This window comes from Cydia pomonella, chromosome 6 (assembly GCF_033807575.1).
Source record: "Cydia pomonella isolate Wapato2018A chromosome 6, ilCydPomo1, whole genome shotgun sequence".
NCBI classification, from domain to species: Eukaryota; Metazoa; Arthropoda; class Insecta; order Lepidoptera; family Tortricidae; genus Cydia; species Cydia pomonella.
The window spans coordinates 1,714,594-1,737,047 of NC_084708.1; the positions used below are offsets into that span (position 1 = coordinate 1,714,594).

The window sequence follows — 22,454 nt, forward strand, 5'->3', positions numbered from 1 at the left end:
AGTTAAGCGTGAGATCTTTAGTAGAGATCATGGTTGCTTGCAGCACGAATTTGCTCAGCCGTCCTACAGCTTTGACCTAATAAACCTAGGACACGGAACAACTTCAAGGTTTCCTTTTAACGGTAAACTTTTAACTGAAATTTTGCCCCTGATCAGTTTAGAGGAGTTGGCCAATTTTGCACCGCCCGCCGTTGTATTAGTGAGTTTAGGAAAAAAGGTGTAAGGATATTCAATTTGATGTGATTACGTGGAAAATTATTGAAATAATGCGATAATATCCTCTGATAGATTTACAAAGGGTATATCTTCAAGATCTCAAATGCCTGTTATAGCGTAGTTCTTATTTTATAGATTCTGTATTTTTTTTTGTCCAGGCCGTCAAGACGACTCGTCCCCACAAGAGCGCCCGCAGTTCATCCACGGTCTGCGCGACGTGACCGCCGAGGAGGGCCAGCCCTTCAGCATCAGTGCGCCGTTCGTTGGCAACCCCATCCCTGAAGTTACTTGGATGAAGGACGGAGTGCCTTTGAAGCCTAGTGAAAAGATACAGCTAACTTGCGATGGGAAACGTGTACGTACTTTGTGAATAGTCCTAAGGAATAAGCCTTCCTTAGGACTATGCCCTTCAGCATCAGCGCACCTTTCGTTGGCATCCCTATTCTTGAAGTTACTTGGACGAAGGATGGAGTAACTTTGAAGCCGATTGAAAAGATTCAGCTCGAGCTCAGGGAAACGAGCAAGTGCTTAAGCCTAAGTTTCACCCTTAAATAGACAACATAAACGACAAACTTTGACCTTCTTCCTGCATTTTTTTCATATCCAAAATCATTCCCGCTACTAACTGAGCGCCAAGGAACCCACTTTTTTGCGAACAATAACCTAAGGGCTACTTATAGTCCATGGCCGTCTTGTGAAACATGTTCTCTCATCTCACAAGAAATAAGAATGAAAGTTTTTGACTATAACTAATTTACGTTTCATCTCATTTCTTATTCAGGTTGGCCTGGAGATCACACCTATGGACATCCCCGACGCCGGCGTATATTCCGTGAAACTCGTGAACCCTCTGGGCGAAGACACCACGCAGGGCAAAATCGATGTCCGCAAGGTCTACCAACCGCCTAGGTTCTCGCAGAAGTTTACCGACCTGCAACAGGTGAGGGTCATAGCACTTTCTTAGTTTGGATTGGTAATCTGGTAGCGTTTGAGTGGCATTTGAGTTAAAAAATAGGCAACTATAGGCGATTCCAAAGGAGATGGTCAATGTAGATTCATATTAAACATTTTCAAGTGATTGTCTATACCGATTTCTTGACGTCAAATATGCAGCCACCGAAAAGCTACAGGATTACCAATGTGTTGTATTGAATTATAATTGAATTGACCAAACAAAGCTTTGTACATATTTGCATCACCCTTTTGGGCTTAATAACAATTGTACTGTGAAAACAAATTTGTCAGTGTGTGTAAAATTTTTCTAACGGCAAGTATTTATACACATACCTATCTAAGATTGATGAATCAAATACTTCAAGATTCTAGAAGATTTTAAGAGAATAAAATATAAAAATCAGTTATATACCAAATTTAAACAAATAAAAAAATATGATCTATGTTTTCCAGCCAATTAACTTATTGCAGAAGTTCGCCGATATAGAACAGGTCAGGTGGTTTATACTGGTTCACTTACGTCTCCAACCCGCACCAAGCCAGCGTGGGGACTACATTCTCTTATATAGTTAATGAGAGAACTTGTTATTAGTCTCACTTATGTGTCGTCGATTGTGGTGTTAGATCTTTCTTTTTTTTATTCTTACGCACGACAAACTTTTTATTCTAGTTGGAACTCTCACTTTTCATAGAAGGAAAAAAGAGTGATCACTTTTTTATCACTGATTATGACTAGTCGCTAGGCTAGGCTATTTATGTTTATAGTTTGATGTTTAGTATATGTACTGTTTCTTTGATCTTTCATCTATATAATACTTTAAAAAATACATCTCATCCGATACTAAACTAAATAACATTAAGTATACCTATTCTATTTCTAACTTGATGATGCATTGCTATCACTTTATTATTTACTACTAAGACTAAGTATGTACTTTAGATATCAGTCTCAATTGTTTAATTATGAATTCTGTCGAAATATTAAAAAATATTCAATCGGCAATCAACAGAACTTTGTTGTATAAAAACGCATGATTTTTAGAGTTCCGTACCCAAAGGGTCAAACGGAACCCTATTACTGAGACTCCGCTGTCCGTCCGTCTGTCACCAGGCTGTATCTTATGAACCGTGATAGTTAGCCAGTTGAAATTTCAACAGATTATGTATTTCTGTTGCCGCTATAACAACAAATAGGTACTAAAAACAGAATAAAATAAATATTTAAGGGCTCCCATACAAAAAAGGGGTTTTTAGATAATGGTACAGAACCCTTCGTGCGCGAGTCCGACTCGCACTTGGCCGGTTTTTTTTATTATATGGGTTGTGGTAAACATTATCAAGCATGGATTAAGCGAAATTCACACAATATCCTTCCACAGCTCCCAACCTTCGACGCGAAATTCCCCGCGCGCGTGACCGGCGTTCCAGCCCCCGACATCACCTGGTACAAGAACGGATCTCCCATCTACGAATCCGAGAAATACCACATGAAGCGTGATGGTGATGCTTGCTGCCTCTATGTGAGGAATCTGGAGCTGGGTGATTCCGGGACGTTCAAATGTGTTGCGAAGAACAGGGAGGGAGAGGCTTCATGTGAAGCTGCTCTTGAAGTTGTGGACAAGATGTGAGTACTTTACTAAAACCTTGACTGCTACATTTGGTACAAGTACGACCAGTACCAAGAAGTCGTCTGAAAAAGTACCATGTATTGTGTTTTACTTGTACAATAATAGATACATTTGGAAGCTTGTTGATTAGAGCTATAATCTCGTTAGTCAGCTGCCATGCAGTAGAAGGTGCACCTGGACCCCAGCAGGTTTGAATTTAATTTTCAATAATTATTTACTTACAGTGGCAAAAGGCAAAAGATTGAACCACCAGCGTTCTTAAAGAAGATCGGCGACTGCGAAGTATACCGCGGCATGGGCGCCAAGTTCACCGCCTGTGCCACGGGCACTCCAGATCCTGACGTCGAATGGTGAGCTTAACTATTTTTCATAACTAACCATCAATGTAATATCCCGTTATTTACAAATTAACCCGAAAAAAATCTGATTCCAAAATTAACTGAAGATATGCTTCCAGGTTCCGTAATGATGAAAAGCTGTTCCCTTGCGAGCGTATCCGTATGGACAAGGAAAGCACAGGCCTTCTACGGTTGACCATCAGCGGTATCGACCCGAGCGACGTGGGCACTTACAAGTGTCGTATTTTCAACCCTCATGGAGAGGCCTCTTGTACCGCCCAGCTCTCTTATGACAGTAAGTTTGGGCTTGGGCTTAGCAGTGTCATCCATCACATGTTACTTCTCATAAGGATACTACATAGCTGACTATCAATTTTGATCCCAATCATCACCCTTCACAGTTTGCATAAGAAGTATTACTCGTGAGACGTCACTTAACTCAAGCGAAGGGGGCACCCCAACTCTATGTGTCGCATCTTCAATCTTTTTGATGAGAAGTCGGACACCATTTACTTATAAGTGAAAAGTTCTTACAAAAGATCTGATTAATGAGTAGCAATATTACAAAGAATTAGCCAGTAAAGTATATCCTATGACTTTCTGCCACTAATAATTTGAAACCAAAAGTATTTTACTTCCAACAGCCTTGGAGCCTCGTCAGAGCAAGAAGCCTATCTCCGACCAGTACTCGGACTTCGACAAGATGAAAAAGACTGGTGTACCCATGCCACTGGCTGATAAACCGATTATTTCTCGTATGACTGACCGAAGATTGACGTTGTCATGGAAGCCATCTATCCCGCACGGACCGCGTTTCCCTGTCACTTATCAGGTAAAAATAAATTCTAGTAGCAATGTATGATCCTAGTAGTAGGGGTATGAAACCTGCGACCACCTTAAGTAGACTGATGTTTTGACATGCCAATCATCTCTCGTATGACTGGTCAAACACTGTATCTGTCTTTGAAACCATATATTCCACACGGATTGCGCTTACCTGTTGCCTACCAACTCCATCAAGTAAGATATCTACATCACTACATCCTTAGTAGTGGTAAGAAGACACTAATTTATTTAAGTTGACATTTCGATAATTTTTCGTATGACTGACCAATTGATCATATGAAAACATTGTCGTTGAAGCCATTTCACCACAACACGACGGATTGCGGTTTCCTGTCACCTACCTGAGAAAACACAAAAATCATCCTAGCAGTAGCTCAGGAACCTAAGTTCCTTAAGTAGACTGGATGGTTTACAAGCACATTAGCTGAGATCAACGAAGATCGTAGGACTGGCTCGTTTCTTGCCCGACGCATTGTGATAGTGATCTAAAGGGAAAACGCATCCAGCCTTATGGGAACTCTTTCATAATGTGAAACTATGTCATTTGTAATGTTTTTCTACTTATGTATATCTAAAAATACAAGTCACAGAGAATAAACCAGATGAGTGTGTCCTCAGGTGGAAATGTGCGAGCAGCCCGACGGCGACTGGTTCACCGCTCGCACCGGCCTCCGCTCCTGCGTCTGCGACATCAGCAACCTCGAGCCCTTCCGCGACTACAAGTTCAGGATCCGGGTCGAAAACAAATATGGCATCTCCGATCCTTCACCCTACGCTATCACCTATCGCGCTAAACTGGAACCTGACCCACCTAAGTTCATTCCTTATCTTGAACCTGGCATTGATTTTAGACCAGAGACTTCTCCATACTTCCCTAAGGACTTTGATATTGAAAGACCTCCGCATGACGGTTATGCTCAAGCACCACGATTCCTTAGACAGGAACATGATTCCCAGTATGGTGTGAAGGGACATAATGTTAATCTGTTCTGGTTCGTGTATGGGTATCCGAAGCCGACGATGACGTATTACTTCAATGATGAACCGATTGAGATTGGAGGACGGTTCGATTGGAGCTACACGAGGAATGGGCAGGCTACGCTGTTTATCAACAAGTAAGTTTCGAATTATATTTCTATTTGAATCTAAATGGTCACATTTGAAATTTCAAAGGAATTTTCATAAGAAAATACAGTGTGGAGTTAAGCTGCTGGTGGGTAGTAACTCATAAGCATAGCAGACCCTTTATAATTTCATTTTAAGCGTATAGATCATTATAAGTATAGAGATCTATACTAGTAGAAGCAGTAGGAAGTAGTATAGTAGTCTCTAAATTCAGAAGGAGATTCCATAAAAATCCACCCTTCACTTTTATGATTTAGGCCATCCGGAGCTAATTTTGTTGAGATTTGTACTAGAAAAAGGTGCTTATTTTATTCAACATGACCTAGCTACTGCCGATTTATAACTTTCAACTTCTCTCAGGATGCTTGAACGCGACGAGGGCTATTACGAAGCCGTGGCCACCAACGAGCATGGCCAAACCCGCCAGCGAGTCCGTCTCCAACTGGCCGAGTACCCCACCTTCATCAAACGTCCCGAAGAAACTGTTGCGCTGCAACGCCGCAGTGCCAGGATCGAGGCTAGGGTCACTGGAGTGCCTTACCCTGAGATCAAGTGGTATAAGGACTGGCAGCCGCTCGCAGAAAGTTCTAGGATCAAGGTATGTTATCAAATTTCCACTCTGCTGAGATAAACACACCGGATCCCCAAAAACTGTTGAACTAAGTCACCATACGACCAGTTATTGAAGATATCCTTGAGTGAATACAGTATCCTGTGATCAAGCTATACAGTTAGCTGCAGAGATAACTGACATTTGTTTTCCAGGGTCAACTATCTCTACCGCTGCCTGTACATCTGAAGTTCTACATTTTTTATAAATAAATGTATAGGATATTATTACTCAAATTGACTAAGCCCCACAGTAAGCTCAAGAAGGCTTGTTTTGTGTCTTTAAAATACGAGTAGTACAACTGGAAGGAACTTTGATAGGTCAAAATTGGATTTCCTGACATAATATGTACTGTTGGTTAGGCTGAAAAGAAAACTCACAAGATAACCATTCCAATAAATAATTGTGCCTAATTTTTGAAAGAAAGAAGGAACCACTTAATTACATAAAAGACTGTGAAGAAGTGACTGACGTTAACCCTTTTTAACGCTTTATATCATAAACACACATCACTCAAACACCAAGCTCCCGGGCGCCAGGGAAAGGGGAGGGCGCGGGAGCTCGAAAGTGTGAAGAATACTTTGACAGCGTCCGCCATAACACCTATAGGTGTCCTTGGCGCTGTGGGCACAACTAGTAACGACGCCTTTAGTTGTTCTTGACGTTCAAAAAGTTAAAAAAGACCCCCACTCAGCGTAATGACACGGTGAGCCGCAGCATTTTTAACCATACCTTTCTTCCATCAGATGAAATTCATCGAGCCCGACACCACGATCCTGGTGATCAACGACGTGATCCTGAAAGACGAGGGTCTGTACTCCATATCCGCGCGCAACGTGGCTGGTTCCGTCAGTTCATCCGCCATGCTACACGTTGAAGAGGAGGAGCATGAATATTCTAACAGGTAACTGTCCTAGCCTTCGGATTCTGAGGATCAACGCGATCATCAAAGGTAAAAGCTGTCATGAACAGCACTTACTACTTTGGGATGTCAACAATGCTTAGAAATAAAGGAAAAGTGGAAAAACTCATTTTCTCGAGCGTTACTCGAACTCTCGGCTCCGGCAATACCAGCTCGCCGCTCCACCTCAGCTACTGAGACTTACCCGTTGACAGCTAAGACTTCCACCATATCCTTCATATTCATATGCGCTTTAGGGAGGCGCTTAGCGACATTTTGGACCCGGGTATGTCCTTAAACTACGTCCAAAAGAGAGGTATGGGCAATGTGAATGTCATCTCGCCTTGTGTGGTAGGGCACAGCACAGCAGATGTCATTCCAGATCTAGAGCAGAGCCCAACTGGGGAAGTACCTCCACCTTACAGAAAACCGCAGCCAAATAACACTTGACCCTACTCATAGTGTTGTGTTCCTGCCGGTGAGTAAGGTTGCCAGAGCTCAACGAGGGGGGTGGGGTTAGGGTCGGCAACGCGCATGTAACTCCACTGGAGTTGCAGGCGTACATAGGCTACGGAGACTGCTTACCATCAGGCAGGCCGTATGCCTGTTTGCCACCGACGTAGTATAAAAAAAAAAAAAAAATCTACCCGTGAAAGTGTTACACTCTTTAATCCATTCTTAGGTTGTAATCGCATTTTAAAATATTCTGATGTTCGTGTCGTCCAGGATCCGCGAGCACCCGCCCCGCATCAAGCCGTCGACCAAACCGTTCGGAGACTTCTACGACCTCGGAGACGAACTGGGTCGCGGCGTACAAGGCGTCGTATACCATGCCGCTGAGAGACTCACGGGTAAATATTTGTCTTACTCATATATTAGAGTTAGACCGAGCTAAATCTGCGTGGGATTTGTAATGTAAAAATGTAAAATTTATATGAAAATATGTCGTTTATAAAGACCCCCCCCCCATACTTTGTTCTGTTCTGGCTTAGACGGTTTACCGACCTTACCTAAATAACTGATATGAGTTATGATTTAAATCATCAGACTAGTCAAGCCAAAATTACGTGCATTTGTACCAACTCTGTTTATGCTCTGCGTTGCTTCCGGTTAGCCATTCTCACAATCGAATGCAATAATTTAGTGGACCATCTAAGAAAACATAAACTGCTTTGATCTAACCAAGGATATATAACTCCGTATAAGATAAATAAAGTCAAAGAAAAAAATGTGCCTCGAAAAATTAAGAAAAGTGTATACTCGAATAAATGGCGAATTTTAGGACCCGGGTACGTCCTTAAACTACGTCCAAAAGAGAGGTATTGGCATTGTGAATGTCATCTCGCTTTGTGTGGCTCAACGAGGGGGAGGGGGGTTTAGGGTCGGCAACTCGCATGTAACTCCCCTGTAGTTGCAGGCGTACATAGGCTACGGAAACTCCTTACCATCAGGCGGGCCGTATGCTTGTTTGCCACCGACGTAGTATAAATTAAAAAAAAATGGCGATATGCCTTTGGCCTATACTCGAGTAGATGGCGATTGGCGACACCGTTTGATATTTAACTCATATCAGTGAAAGAACATGGGTCAAATAGCCATATGCCATTCTAAGAGTTTTAGTCCGGTGTCGAAAGATGGCAGTTTTAGTTGCTACAAAATCTACTTTGACAATACGCCTCTACTCGTATACTACCGCCAATAGAAAACTATACCGCGGGCTCTTTGGATCTAACCTACTTAGCATGCAGTTTTTATATAAAAATTATTATCAAATCATATTTCCACAGGTCGCAACTACGCCGCCAAGATCATGCACGGCCACTCCGCCCTGAAGCCGTTCATGAAGAACGAGCTCGAGATTATGAACCAACTCAACGATATCCACCTCATCCGTCTTCACGATGCTTATGAACACGACCACACACTGGCGCTGGTTACCGAGTTGGCCGGAGGCGGCGAACTCGTCAGAGACAGGTTAGTCCGTGAGGAGAGTGAGGTTGTGAACTAGTTCGATGATGTTCACCTCTTTCGTCTGTATCACCTGTTTCGTCGACCTTACCTTGCTTGATTGACTCTCGACAAAATTCAAAAAATTATTCTGCAAGTAGGCCTCAAGGGCTCTTGTATAAGGTCCCCACGGTCTGAGAAAGATAATAATACACAAAGGTGTAAAGGCTCTCCAAGTTTCAAAGAATTAAAAAATAAAAAAGCGGCCAAGTGCGAGTCGGACTCGCCCATGAAGGGTTCCGTACCATTAATGACGTATTAAAAAAAACTACTTACTAGATCTCGTTCAAACCAATTTTCGGTGGAAGTTTGCACGGTAATGCATATATGATATATTTTTTTTAGATTTCTCATTCTGTTATTTTAGAAGTTACAGGGGGGGGGGGGACGACACTCATTTTACCACTTTGGAAGTGTCTCTCGCGCAAACTATACTATATTAGGAAGCTAAATATCATTTTTGAAGACCTATCCATAGGTACCCCACACGTATGGGTTTGAAGAAAAAAGTTTTTTTGAGTTTCAGTTCTAAGTATAAGGAACCCCCAAAATTAATTGTTTTTTTTCTATTTTTGTGTAAAAATCTTAATGCGGTTCATAGAATTCATCTACTTACCAAGTTTGAACAGTATAGCTCTTATAGTTTCGGAAAAAAGTGGCTATGACATAATCGGACAGACAGACGGACATGACGAATCTATAAGGGTTTCGTTTTTTGCCATTTGGCTACGGAACCCTAAAAAGTATATGAAATACACGTTTCACGTTAAGAGACAGGTGTGTAAGACGATGGTAAGAGAAGGAATGAACAAAGTCATTAAGAGTGAAGTCATGAATCATCTCTTTGAACACCTTATCCGTCTTCACGGCGCTTATGACTTTGACCTTGTCCACACCTTCCTTCTTTTCCTTGGCTTCTGAAACGGAGATTTTTTTTTTCTTTAGGTTCAGAAACGGGTTTAAAAAAAAATGTAGCGCTATTTTGAATCACAATATTATGCTATAAATTGAATTAGCAATCTTGAGGCCGTTCTCTAGGGACTATAGCGATTCGAATCCTGAGTTTTTAACTTTCGCTCGATGGAACAAAATTACAAAAGTAGATCTAAAAAGCAGTCTAAAAAAATATTATAAGCTAAATATGAAAATTATTTCTAAGAATGAGCAATACAATACAATACAATACAAATACACTTTATTGCATACCTCAATACAGAAACAGTACAAATAATAAGTACAACACATAAAGAAGAGGTAAACAACAGGCGGTCTTATCGCTAAAAAGCGATCTCTTCCAGACAACCTTTAGGTAGCGGAATAAAAAAAAAAATATATATATATATATGTTATGTCAGTAGGTGTTCCAGATGCAATAAAAGAAGTCTAGCACAGAATAAACACAAAACTAAACAATATATCATATACAAATATAAATAAAAAAAGATATATACCTATGTTTTGCACCGCCTACAACTTATCTGCTTTGCCTACAGGTTGACTGGTAGAGAATGCCTTACGGCATTAAGTTCGCCTATTGTACAGTGTGTTTTCTTATGTGCAATATAGATTAAATAAATAAATAAATAAATATATAAATACATTATACATACATATATTAAAATACATATTATATATATATATTATATTATATTTTTATAATATGTATTATGTATACGCGGATCGGTCCGCGCGATCTCGCCAACTATTACATAAACCCTAGAGGTTTTCAATAGTGGCTTTTTGTGTTAAATCTTGTTTTCAAAATTAATAGTTAATAATAATAATAATAAAAATGTATTATAATAAATGCCAGCTATAAGTATGGAAAAGGAAGCAGATAAAAGTATTACGGAGCAGGCAATATTATGCTCATTAAAATTAAAGAAAAAAAAACACATGATATTCGCGCTCCCGAAAGTAAGAGTAGAACACGGTCTTATTAAAACGTCAATTGTTTTTGGAAGTCATGTTTGACTGCCGCGTGCCAAGATTTCGACTCGGCCGCCTTTTCTGTCCACGGGACGGATTGGAAAAGCGCACAGACTGCAGTGTAAATTAAAGACACCTTATCAGCAATATCACAAACAAATGAATGTGTTTTGCAGACTGCTTCGCAGCACTGGTTACACGGAGAGCGACATCGCCGGCTACATCAGGCAGCTGCTCAGAGGACTCAAGTATATGCACGATAACAGCATCGCTCACTTGGGTCTTACGGTAAGTACAGATTCATTTTATCATACCTTACTAAGCCATCTTAACCGAGGAAGTCGATTTGACTATGCATAAGAGAAACCCCGAAGTATATATGGGTCATTCACGGTTTCAAGGTCTTATTTATAATCCTCTTTACGAGATCTGTAGGCCTATGATGGTCGGCTCTTTATCATTTGTCAACATGCCTGTCACGTTCTAACAAGTATGTAAGCGTGAAAGTGATGGGCATAGTGACAAGCGATAAAAATGGAACCATGCTGCCACTGCAGGAAGAAATTAAACCCAAGTTTTGATAATAGTGACGTCTAGACTCCGTTGAATGACGAGGTGGTAAATAAAATACAGATTGTGATCGTGTGTACGGAAGGTGGAGATAAGGAACGAAATCTCCATGTACCAAAAAGTGTCATCAAAAAACTTTAAATAGGTGGCGCTACAATACCTAGAGTCGTACTTGAACAAAAAAAAAACAAATCATAGACAGCGCAATTCACTCCGTCAATAACGCCTAGGTTCTTAGCTACTCTAGCGCTACTCTGGAGAGATTTGGAACTATTATTTATAGCTGACAGCTGGACACTTTTGCAACAGTTCTACCATAAGAGATGCCACTCCTCTTAATTCCATACTCGTACAGAATAATCGTGTGCTTTGCGACCCATCCGCTCGCCATGGCGGTTGACAACGGAGTATCGACTTGCAGGTAGTTTGCATTACACTTTTATTGTGTAATGCAAACTACCTGCAAGTCGTGAAAGTAAAAAGTAATGAAATAAACGTATTTGTATTTCTTTTGTGTTTGTACTATACCAAAACTAATTAGGAGGTGTTGAATTTCAAAGCACCTCTAATATCAACTTTCGGAAATAGTATGTACACTATTTTTGCTGTCTCAAACTTTGAATAACTTACTCGAATATATAAACTAGTTAGTGTAATCCACGATGTCGCGCAGTTTCGTCAAATCTAAATCTAACATGAGTCAAGGGCTGCGTCGTCATGAACGACACCTTCTATAAATAACTAAATACATAGCTAAAAGTACCTAGGTACCGTACCGTACGACTTAATTTTTATTGTAGATTTTACTATACGTTTTTGTGTGATTTGCTTCTAGATTGGAGAGCTCCTTTTGTCTCACGTTGGTTCCGACCAGCTGAAGATCTGCGACTTTGGCCTCTCGCGTAAAATCATGTTCAACAAGCTGGCTTCGCTGGATTATGGCTTCCCTGAATACGTTGCACCTGAGGTACAATTTTTTTTAATATTTTAAAACAATGAATACATATACTCTGTATCTTTAGGTATTTAAATAAAAGTAAACAAACAATTTGTAAATTTTCGGGTAGTTATAACATTTATTGGTTAACCAACCAAATACAAAACCGCCTAGTTCTCTCACAGAACGACCTGACTGTATTATTTGATCATGTAATGTTTTCATCTGCCCTCAACTGGCTTATAGAGCCATTTGAGGGTAGATTTTGTTTACTATTATTTAAAACCTAAATATACAGAGTATAGGTACTACTTTTCAAAGCGACATATGAACTACTCGTACGGAATGCGGAATTGTAAAAAGTTCGATGGGTAAGGCAAAGATTGAAAATTTCTAAATCCTCCTCCTTCGTCTTCTTCTCCTGTATTTTTTTGTAAATTCCTGAATTTTCTGTATATTTGTGTTATTTTTCTGCTGTAAAATTTCCAGAAGTTTTCGAGAATTTTCCTAACTTTTTGGTATTTCCACGTGCTTGTTTTCACGCATTTGTAGGAAGATAGCATGCACTCGCATACCCTCAATAGACGGCCTGTCAAGTTGGTTAAAATTGCCAAACGCTGATTAAATAGGCACGTTAGGTGTGTGTGTGTGTGTATCATGTGTCACTGATTTTTAATCGACTTCCAAAAAGGAGGAGGTTCTCAGTTCGACTGATTTTTTTTTATGTATGTTACTCGATATCTCCGAGAATCGTGAACCGATTTTCAATTTTTTTTTTTATCGAACTGGTATAACCCCGTGATAGTCCCGTTGGCACCAAGTCGGGGTCTGATGATGGGATCTTGGAGAAATCGAGGGAACTCTTCAAATGTTACAGGTACATGTATGGCGCTTTTGGTAATTTCTGAAGTCGGTTATATTTTTTGTTAAAAAGTTTTATATTATTGCACACCATGTGAAATACCTATCAAAGTATTAAAGAAGCAGATTTTATTATCAACACTAATAGAAGTTTCGATCAGTTTTTAGCCTGATACGATAACTGTGTACACTCCAGGTCGCCAGCGGTGAAGGCGTCTCATACAACGCCGACATGTGGAGCGTCGGCATCATCACCTACATCCTGCTGAGCGGACACTCTCCCTTCCGAGGAATTAACGATCGGGAAACCCTCATCAGGATCCGGGATGGGAAGTGGGACTGGCATGATGAGGAGTGGTGGTCGAGACTTAGGTCAGTTAAACAAATCCAAAACGGAACTTTTTTCTGCAGATATTTTAATACGTGCTAATTTTTCATTACCAAAACTGACAAGTGCTGATGGGATTCATGGCTAAACTCCGTAAGCTGTCTCTAACTCTTGTAGTTCTCGAAATACCTACATCATGTTTGGCGGTGGACAATAGTTATTTGTACAACAAGAGAGCAAAGTTTGATATTTCCCCGAGTGCTTATTTTGAGTCCCGTAAAAGCTTATTTAGAATCTTGAGCGCAGTAAGGGACTCAAAAGCGCACGAGATGTAATTGATGTAAATAACTTTGATCTCGTGTAGTACACAAAATTTTTCACGACAGCAGTGTGAACATATTTGAAAGGTCCGTCATGTTTTCTTAAGGTATTCTAACAATTAAGTTTAATTACCACAATAAAACAAAACGAAAGAAATTTAAATAAAACAATACGGAAATAATGAAGTAACGAACATCAATTGACAGTTCAATACACAACTTTTTTTTGTAAAAAAAAAAACTTTGTAAGATACGGTCCGAATTGCGGATACAACTATTTGTCAACTATAGTAAAGATCGATAAAGTAGAATTATTTACTTTGTGTAACAATTGCGTATTTTTTAAGTTCATAAAATATGGCGTTTTAATATAATTTTAAACTTTTATTTCATTAATTAATTATTACGATTGAGGACTCGTAGAGTGTTTTATAACGATGCGATCTAGCTTATTTCGGGGGGTCTAATATAAACCGCCAATATACCGCTAAAATACGTATGCACTTATTTTTGTCTCTTTCTTTTTGCTAATGACGTGAAAGGGACAAAGACCATAGAATCCAAATATTTCGAACTTGTATTAGGCCCCGCACGTTGAAATGACATTCGAATATAAAGGTCACTTGAATGTTATTTTGTCTCACTCAGTGAGCAAAAGCGCATTTTGCTCACTGTTCTTACGCAGCATATTACCCTTGTTCCAGCTGCTGACGTGAAAATTTAATTTTCGTTTAGGATTTATTTATTTGTAATGATACAAAACAGTCTACAGAAAAGAGGTTACAGGTAGTTAAAAAAAGTTTATTACCCTTTAAAAAAAGGGTGCGCGTCGCGCATGTATCTGCAGGCGTCTATAGGCTATGGTGACTGCTTACCATCAGGCAGTCCGTATGCTTGTTTGCCACCAACGTGGTATAAAAAAAAAACATTATGGTTTTTTTTTTACTTTTTAGCACACTAGTCTAAACCATTAATGTCTTTGAAAAGCGTTATTTTTTTCTACAGCCTGGAATGCCGAGACTTCATCTCAAAGCTGCTGGTATACCGCTGGGAGGACAGGATGGACGTAAACGCGGCCCTGAACCACCCCTGGCTGACCGGAGCCGACAGGATCCGATCGGACGAGTACATCATCAGCACGGATCGGCTGAGGAACTACTACAACTTATACAGGTGAGGTCTCACCAAGGACTCATGGATATGAACGCCCTCAGCCATCCTTGGATAATGGCTGCCTAAAGCATCTGGAACGAATACATCTTCAACACAAAACGGTTGAGGAACGCTCAACGAGGGTGCGGAGTGTTAGAGTCGGCAATGCGCATGTAACTCCTCTGGAGTTGTAAGCGTACAATATAGGCTACGGAGACTGCATACCATCAGGCGGGCCGTATGCTTGTTTGCCACCGATGTAGTATAAAAAAACTACAGCAGCTTGTATATGTGAGATACTGAGATTTACAGGTTAGAGGTAGAGCGGTCAATTACATAAATGGTTACAGATACCGTGAAAATGGAGCATGGGAGCGTGAAAATGGTGGCAGAATTTCACCACAAATTATAGCTACCGTGCTAATTTGGTACCTAAATGGTACAGATTGATTCACGAAAGCTGGCACGAATGGAATGAACGAAACTTTCATTGTATGACACCTATATCGGTATATGTGTATCACATTAACTAAGAAAATGGTGGCTCTGACTGTATAGCGATACTGGTGTCACTCAAAGTTTTCGGTCGTTCACAGACCGTCTATGAAGTAGAATTTGCCATACCCATACCCCATCTCCAACGGGTTTAGGTGCAAAGGCCAATTATACGATTATTACAAACCGAATATGGGATTAAATAACCTCCTTAAAATACAAATTAAACTTCACTTTTTTTCTACAGAGACTGGACCAGCAACGCTCAATGCCGCAACTGGTTCAGACGTAAGCCTCTAAGTGGTGCCTTCGAACATCCGTCCAAGATGGTCTACCCGCCCGGAGAGATCTACACACCTGAAGGTACTCTAACGGCAACTCACTCAACCAAAAACTGAGCTCGGCATCAAATGTGCTAAGTTTAACAACTTTTTGAGCAATCCAAACTAACCTCTAGAGCATTCCGTAAAAAAGTTTACTTTGTTGGGGACGTGACACGTATGGGAGCTACCTAACCTGCAGAAATCTATATTATATACCGTTGGATTTAAAGTTGTTATTAACAGTTATCATGCCAAATATCGGCTGCTTAGCTTTATCAGAAGTATTTTGAAATAACGTCATGTTCCCGATAACTTTCTGTCTCCCAAAGAAATCTACAACTGTAAACTGTCTATTGCTAAAGTAAGGACGCTAAGCACGGAGAATTCCCGCCTGTTTCTATCTCTGTGGTATATTGCTCCGCTCATCATACCGGCGATCAGTGACTGGGCGAGCGAAACAGCAAAATAATATGGTATGCGCGTGCCATAGAGACAGGAACAGGCGGATTAATGCACTAAATTCTTCTTGCTTAGCGTTTTTAGTCCTAATCTCGCTGCAATAAGGTATACCAATGTACACTCCGGAACGTTATATTCGATTTTGTCTTGATGTCATCAATGTTTTCAGGCACGCCGGAGCGCTCGTCGCGCGACCGCGGCGGCAGCCCGTGGGACCTCAAGTTCAAGCAGTGGGAACATCCCGACTGGGAGGTCACCGCCACTTCCGAGAGCCAGTGAGTGTTATCCTATTTTTTTTTATTCTTAGTCGCTCCTTACCGCCAGAATTAAAAAAAATAACAAATAGGTATTACAAATTCATAAATTCAACTATTTTCATAGAATAAATAATAGTACTACCATACAGAAATGACACTTGCTAGAAAATCGAAGTTTGACAGCGATTCAGGGACGAATCATGCTATCGCTTTCAAGGCACTATCCCTTTCGGCTATTTAGGGTTGTCAAAATTAAAGTCATTATCTTATCTGTGGTCGTGCACGCAAAGGGACTTCAAGTTGTAGCAATGCTGAGCCGAACGGAGCCGAAAATGACCGACAGGAAGGAGTGTCGCCCCACTGCTAATTAATTAACGTAATTTCACTTTTTTTTTGTTTTAAATTGCGTTAACCGTGAGCTTTTGCTATTCCACGGATGTTGCAACATAAGAGTTTTTTTGGAATACGCGTCAATATTAGTTGTACGCACTTAAGTGAGTAAGTGACCATCAGTATACGCCTAAGTGAACTTTTATCCTGTGCAACAGTTACCAGAATGGGCCAGACACATACCTGCTGCAGCTGCGTGACGTCAGCTTCCCGGTTCGTCTACGCGAGTACATGAAGGTCGCCTGCAACCGCTCCGTTGCGTACAATCTCAGCGTCAACGACTCTTACGATCCTAGGGTAAGAAACCGAACCCCATATTCAAAAAAGCTGCTTTTGTTTTTTCAGGCATTAGGAAATCAGAATAATTTTTGAATTTATAAAGTGATACAGTAAACAATCAAATGACTTTTTTCTGCAGGATGGGACAGAAAATGTGTTAGTATGTTATACTAAAAGAGCTATAAATGTTCTCATCAGTACTTAAATTTCCGCAGACACCCATTATCCGCGAGCGCCGTCGCTTCACCGACATCATGGACGAGGAGATCGACGACGAGCGCCGCGAGCGCATCAACAACTACGGCACCGAGTCCTACACCATCCGACGACTCCGACACGAGCTCGGCACGAGACTCGACAGCTATGCGGAGGCCCAGGCCTTCATGGAGTCCAAGAAGGACGGACAACTGCCGTTCTTTAGGGAGAAACCGCAAATATTACCCATCAGGTATGGATGCATTTAAGACAACACTAATTACAGACGTTCACTATCCGGCAACCAAGAATAATAACGGCACCAAGTCTTACACTGGCTCCGATACGAGTTCAGGCTATGCTGAGGCTCAAGCCTTCATGGAGTCCAAGAAGAACGGACAACTCCCGTAAACGTAAGAAACCGCAAATCATACCCTTTAGGTATGGCTGCATCAAATACTACACTGATTTGAGTCGTTCACTGTTGTGGTTTTTATTTAAAACTACAATTACTGCACGGACTATCAAAAACTACGGTGAGTACGACTGTTCACTATCCTTTACAACAACAACTTGTCATATTCAAGGACAATTAATAGACTTTCTTCAGAAATGAGTCACTAATCAGAATGTAATATTTCCATTACAATTACAAATATTACAAGAGATTACAATTGTTCATTTTCCACTTCTAGGGAGGGTGAACCTGCACAGTTCTCGTGCTTCGCCGTCGGTGACCCGAAGCCAAGCGTCCAATGGTTCAAAAACGACATGGTCATCGCCGAAGGCAACCGCATCAAGATCGAGCAGGACGAGGAGGGACGCTCCACCATCAAGTTCGAGCCCGCCATGCACCACGATATCGGCTTCTATAAGGTTGTCGCTAGAAATAAAGTTGGACAGACAGTCGCAAGGACCAGAATCGTTGAAGCGACAACGCCCGATGCTCCCGACAGTCCTACAGCAGCTGATGTTTCAGACACCGAGGTCCTACTCCGATGGAAGCAGCCTAAATACGACGGAAACTCTGCAGTAATTTGCTACAATTTACAGTATAAGGAGGGCGACAGTATTGAGTGGCATGACGTAGCTTCCAACATAGACCACGAATTCTACGTCGTCAGAGACCTAAAACCGAATACCAGCTACCAATTCCGTTTGGCATCTAAAAATAGAATCGGCTGGAGCGACAAGGGAATTCCGACCAACTTAGTCAAGACTATGGAAGCTGGCGCACCTAAAATCGAAATCACAAAAGCCATGAGGCATTTACAGCAAATCACAGAGTCCGGAGAAGAAGTTGTTTTGGATGAAGATAGGCCTAAGCTCAATTACGAAACTGAAGAGAATCCTATCGAATGGGAATCCTCAGACAACTTCACTGAACGCTACAGCTTCATATCTGAACTCTGGCGCGGAAAGTTCTCAATCGTAGTCAAAGGTGTCGACAAACGCAACGACAGCGTAGTAGTATCAAAAATCTTAGAATACAAACCAGAAACAGAGGTCCTAATTAAGAGGGAATTCGAATGCCTAAGACGATTAAGGCATGAAAGAATATCGAACCTTATAGCCGCTTACCAAGCGCCTGGCTCGCCTGTAGCGGCTTTCATTATGGAGAAACTCCAAGGCGCTGATATCCTCACCTACTTATCTAGCAGACACGATTATTCTGAACAGATGGTAGCGACAATAGTCACTCAGATTCTCGACGGTCTTCAGTACTTGCACTGGAGGGGCTACTGCCACTTGGACCTTCAGCCTGACAACGTAGTCATGGCGTCAGTCAGATCCATCCAGGTGAAATTGATCGATTTTGGCTCAGCACATAAAGTCACGAAGCTTGGTACGAGCGTGCCGCAGGTCGGAGATTTGGATTACAAAGGTAAGTTACTATAATTTTAATAGTGTTTTACGTTGGTTAGTCGTATACCTCGAAATCAAAAAAAATCCTTGCAGCTTTTCACCTATTCGCGTTTCGCCGCGATCTCAAAATTTCTGAACAGATTTTTTTTCTTGTAGTATGATTTCTGGTCGCCAATTACAACGGTGTACTAAATTCATAGTATATTTACTTTCCTGCCTTTTTTCATTATAGTCGCTTTTCACCTCGATAGATATTAGATTGTAATGCGTTATTACATATCGCGATATTTCCTTTAAGCACTATACCTCTATAGTTTTGTTTGGTAAATGTTATTTATTATTATTTATTACAAACGATCGGATGCTTATATTGCTTAGGTAGGTCTTATACTCCTTAGACTAATAATTAGACACTTCATTCAAAATCTGTAATTCGTTACCTAACTTATTTACGTTAGGGGCAAGAAATAAAGCCATGAGCTATATACGGTTATATGTTGACTTTTCAATTATGTACATAATGAAGACTTACGTGTAAAACTTTGTCGCTGTATTCCAGCCCCCGAGATCGTCACGGACGAGCCCGCGTTCCCGCAGACCGACATCTGGTCCCTCGGCGTCCTGGCGTACGTCCTGCTGTCCGGAGTGTCGCCGTTCCGAGGGGTCGACGACGCGGAGACTAAACAGAACATCGCCTTCGTGCGGTACCGGTTTGAGCATCTATACAAGGAGATCACACAGGTATTTATATTGATAATCAAGCAGTATTGTTTTGGAGTTAATCGCCTACTAGGTGGTGTACTTAACAGCGTCCAAACAGTTTTTAGTTTCGTACAGAAATTGCCTCTTAACGTTACCACATGATGGGACATTTTCAAGACTGTTTTTCATAAAAAGAACCATCACCAGTTTAACAATATTTGGTCTATCAATCTAGACATACAAGTACGGAGTGTGGAATTAACAGGAGTGAAATCTCTTATGGTAAAACTGTTGCTAGTGTCCAGCTGTCAGCTATAAATAATAGTTCCAAATCTCTCCAGAGTAGCGCTAGAGTAGCTAATAACCAAGGCGTTATTGTCGGACTGAAGTGCGCTGTCTATGATTTGATTTTTTTTTCAAGTATTCTAAGTATTTATTTATTTATTTATTTAAACTTTATTGCACACATAAAGAAAAATGTACAAATGGCGAACTTAATGCCAAAAGGCATTCTCTACCAGTCAACCAACCAACCAGTCAACCAGGTTGTAGCGCCAGCTTTTTTTTCTTTTTTTTTTGAGAGATTTGAATAGGTGGCCCTATTTAAGGTTTTTTGTTGACACTTTTTGGTATATGGAGATTTCATTCTTTCCCCCACCTTACATACAAACAAGTACTTCATTTAGTGATATAGGGAGGTTTCCCTTCATGTGCTCCGTTGGGTGTCAATGTCAAGTCATAATTTCAGAATCAAACCACGAGGCCGTAGTCCCTCCAATGCGCATAATCCCTAGTCTATGATGTTTTTAAGCATTGTGTTGTTATCAACAGGAGGCGACCAGGTTCCTAATGTTCCTGTTCAAGAAGGTCCCGCTAAAGAGACCAACGGCTGAGGAATGCCACGAGCACCGATGGTTGACACAGTCAGACTTCATGAACAAGAAGCGCGAGAGAGCAGTCTTCTTAGGCAACAGACTAAAGGTACCTACATTAACAGATTGATGGGTCATTGTGTATTTTAATGAGATTCTACGGATCTCAGAATCTTTTCAGTAAAACTCTAAGCTTGTCTTAGGAAAAGGCAAGCTTAGAGTGGGCAGTGCGATGGTAGAAAATGGCTGTGGGCATCATCTCAAAAAAATCTTCAGAGCACAGCCCATTGGACAAGCGATAGAACACACACAAGGAGGATAGACTTTGCCTTTTGAGTCTAAGGATAGGACTTAAATATTCAATACCCCTTGTGAGTTTAGGATCGCCGACGCTTCGTACAGTATAGTAGATTGATAAGAACTGGCGTGAGATTTCTAATGAAACTGTAGACTTTTAAAAATCCTCATTTAAAATCTGCACCAGCTCTCGTGAACCAACCTGTATTAACCCTTAACTTGACAATGTATCTTACAATACCCTCTTTTTCAATCTTATACACGATTTTTTTCGTTATTAATCAAGAAAAGTTAAATGGTTAGGTCATGCAATACTAAACAACACACTGTTTCCAGGAATTCTCCGACCGATACCACGAGAGAAAAGCCGCCGAAGCGGCTCAAGTGGATATGTCTGCCACCGTGTCCTCCGCCTTCGGGCAGGCGCGGCGGCTCATGCGGTCCAACAGCATCCAAGAAGAGTTGCAGACCAACTTCCAGAGCCACTAGGGCATCAACTTCAGTCTGTACTGTTAAGGCTGGCGGTCAAAGGAAAACCGATCATATATCAAGTCACATGATGTAAGAAGTTGCGTGACTCACAGCGAGATTTAGGATTTACTTAATATGTAAAAATGATCTTTTAATATTTTGAACGCCAATGGCAACGAATGGCATTAGCCTTAACAGTACAATGTTAAGAAACCGGTTGAGAAACAATATCAAATCAAATTAATCTACTGTGAATCATTGAAAAGGCTTCAAAATGCAGGTGTAAGTCCCGATGTCCCTTTAATAGGACAAAATCAAATGGAATTTTGAACAATAATGGAATAAAAGAAGGTTCCACATTCAAAACTGCAAATGACTGGAACTTAGGAGGATAAATCTAGAAAACGAGGGTTTGGTGTTGTTTTTCAGCCTCTGTATTTAATTTTTACGCCTACCAAAATTACCCCAAAATATCCCTCCATAGGCTGAAACGGTAAACTCATACTCGGAGTACGAATAAAATTTGACATAACCTATTCGGACTTTTCTAATCAGGGTTGCCAGAAAGGGGTTTAACGTGATATTTCCAAGTGTCATTCATCATCATCATCAAAAAGTCTAGTCATGAAGGAGTTTTGTTACGGCAGTTTTGTTACTTTGTTAAGCTATTTATTGTATACAATTTTTACTATTTATTATATTTATACTAATTCGTATGGTGCTCCAGTATTAATGTGATTAATAAAGGGCATTCATTTGCTTTCGTTGTTTTATTGTACACACGTCCAGTTAGTGAACAGTTTGAGCTGCACATTATACATTCTACCATATTAAAATATTTATAATGCTTATAAAGTCTGTGATATATCCGTCACTGGCGTCAAAAAAGTTAAAATAAGACTTAGGCCACAGAATAAATAATAGAACAGAAATGACACTTCCTACTAAAACGAAATTTTACAGCGATTCAGGGACGAATTATGCTGTCCCTTTCTATCCCTTTCGGCCATTTAGGGTTGTCCAAATTGAAGTCATTATCTTATCTGTGGTCGTCCACGTATCGGGACGTCAAATTGTGCCAACCCTTATAATTGCTCGGAGCAAAACTGAACTGAACGGAGCCGGA

The 22,454-nt window shown here is 40.7% G+C and overlaps 1 protein-coding gene across 3 annotated transcripts in view; it reads left to right on the plus strand.

Moving 5' to 3' along the window:
* LOC133518609 (obscurin) overlaps positions 1–22,088 on the plus strand; it is a 149,761-nt gene extending 127,673 nt beyond the window's left edge. For all 3 annotated transcript variants that reach the window (XM_061852270.1, XM_061852271.1, XM_061852272.1), the window contains 23 exons: positions 375–571; positions 998–1,156; positions 2,550–2,794; positions 3,023–3,148; positions 3,256–3,431; positions 3,781–3,968; positions 4,601–5,097; positions 5,468–5,705; positions 6,464–6,621; positions 7,345–7,469; positions 8,406–8,592; positions 10,731–10,842; positions 11,960–12,091; positions 13,119–13,294; positions 14,576–14,743; positions 15,465–15,580; positions 16,169–16,274; positions 16,805–16,943; positions 17,141–17,373; positions 17,816–19,005; positions 19,546–19,727; positions 20,520–20,669; positions 21,194–22,088. In XM_061852270.1, coding sequence (XP_061708254.1) covers positions 375–571; positions 998–1,156; positions 2,550–2,794; positions 3,023–3,148; positions 3,256–3,431; positions 3,781–3,968; positions 4,601–5,097; positions 5,468–5,705; positions 6,464–6,621; positions 7,345–7,469; positions 8,406–8,592; positions 10,731–10,842; positions 11,960–12,091; positions 13,119–13,294; positions 14,576–14,743; positions 15,465–15,580; positions 16,169–16,274; positions 16,805–16,943; positions 17,141–17,373; positions 17,816–19,005; positions 19,546–19,727; positions 20,520–20,669; positions 21,194–21,346 — 5,153 coding nt within the window. In that variant the 3' untranslated portion in view covers positions 21,347–22,088. The remainder of the gene's footprint in view (positions 1–374; positions 572–997; positions 1,157–2,549; positions 2,795–3,022; positions 3,149–3,255; positions 3,432–3,780; positions 3,969–4,600; positions 5,098–5,467; positions 5,706–6,463; positions 6,622–7,344; positions 7,470–8,405; positions 8,593–10,730; positions 10,843–11,959; positions 12,092–13,118; positions 13,295–14,575; positions 14,744–15,464; positions 15,581–16,168; positions 16,275–16,804; positions 16,944–17,140; positions 17,374–17,815; positions 19,006–19,545; positions 19,728–20,519; positions 20,670–21,193) is intronic.
* Positions 22,089–22,454: the final 366 nt, after the last annotated feature.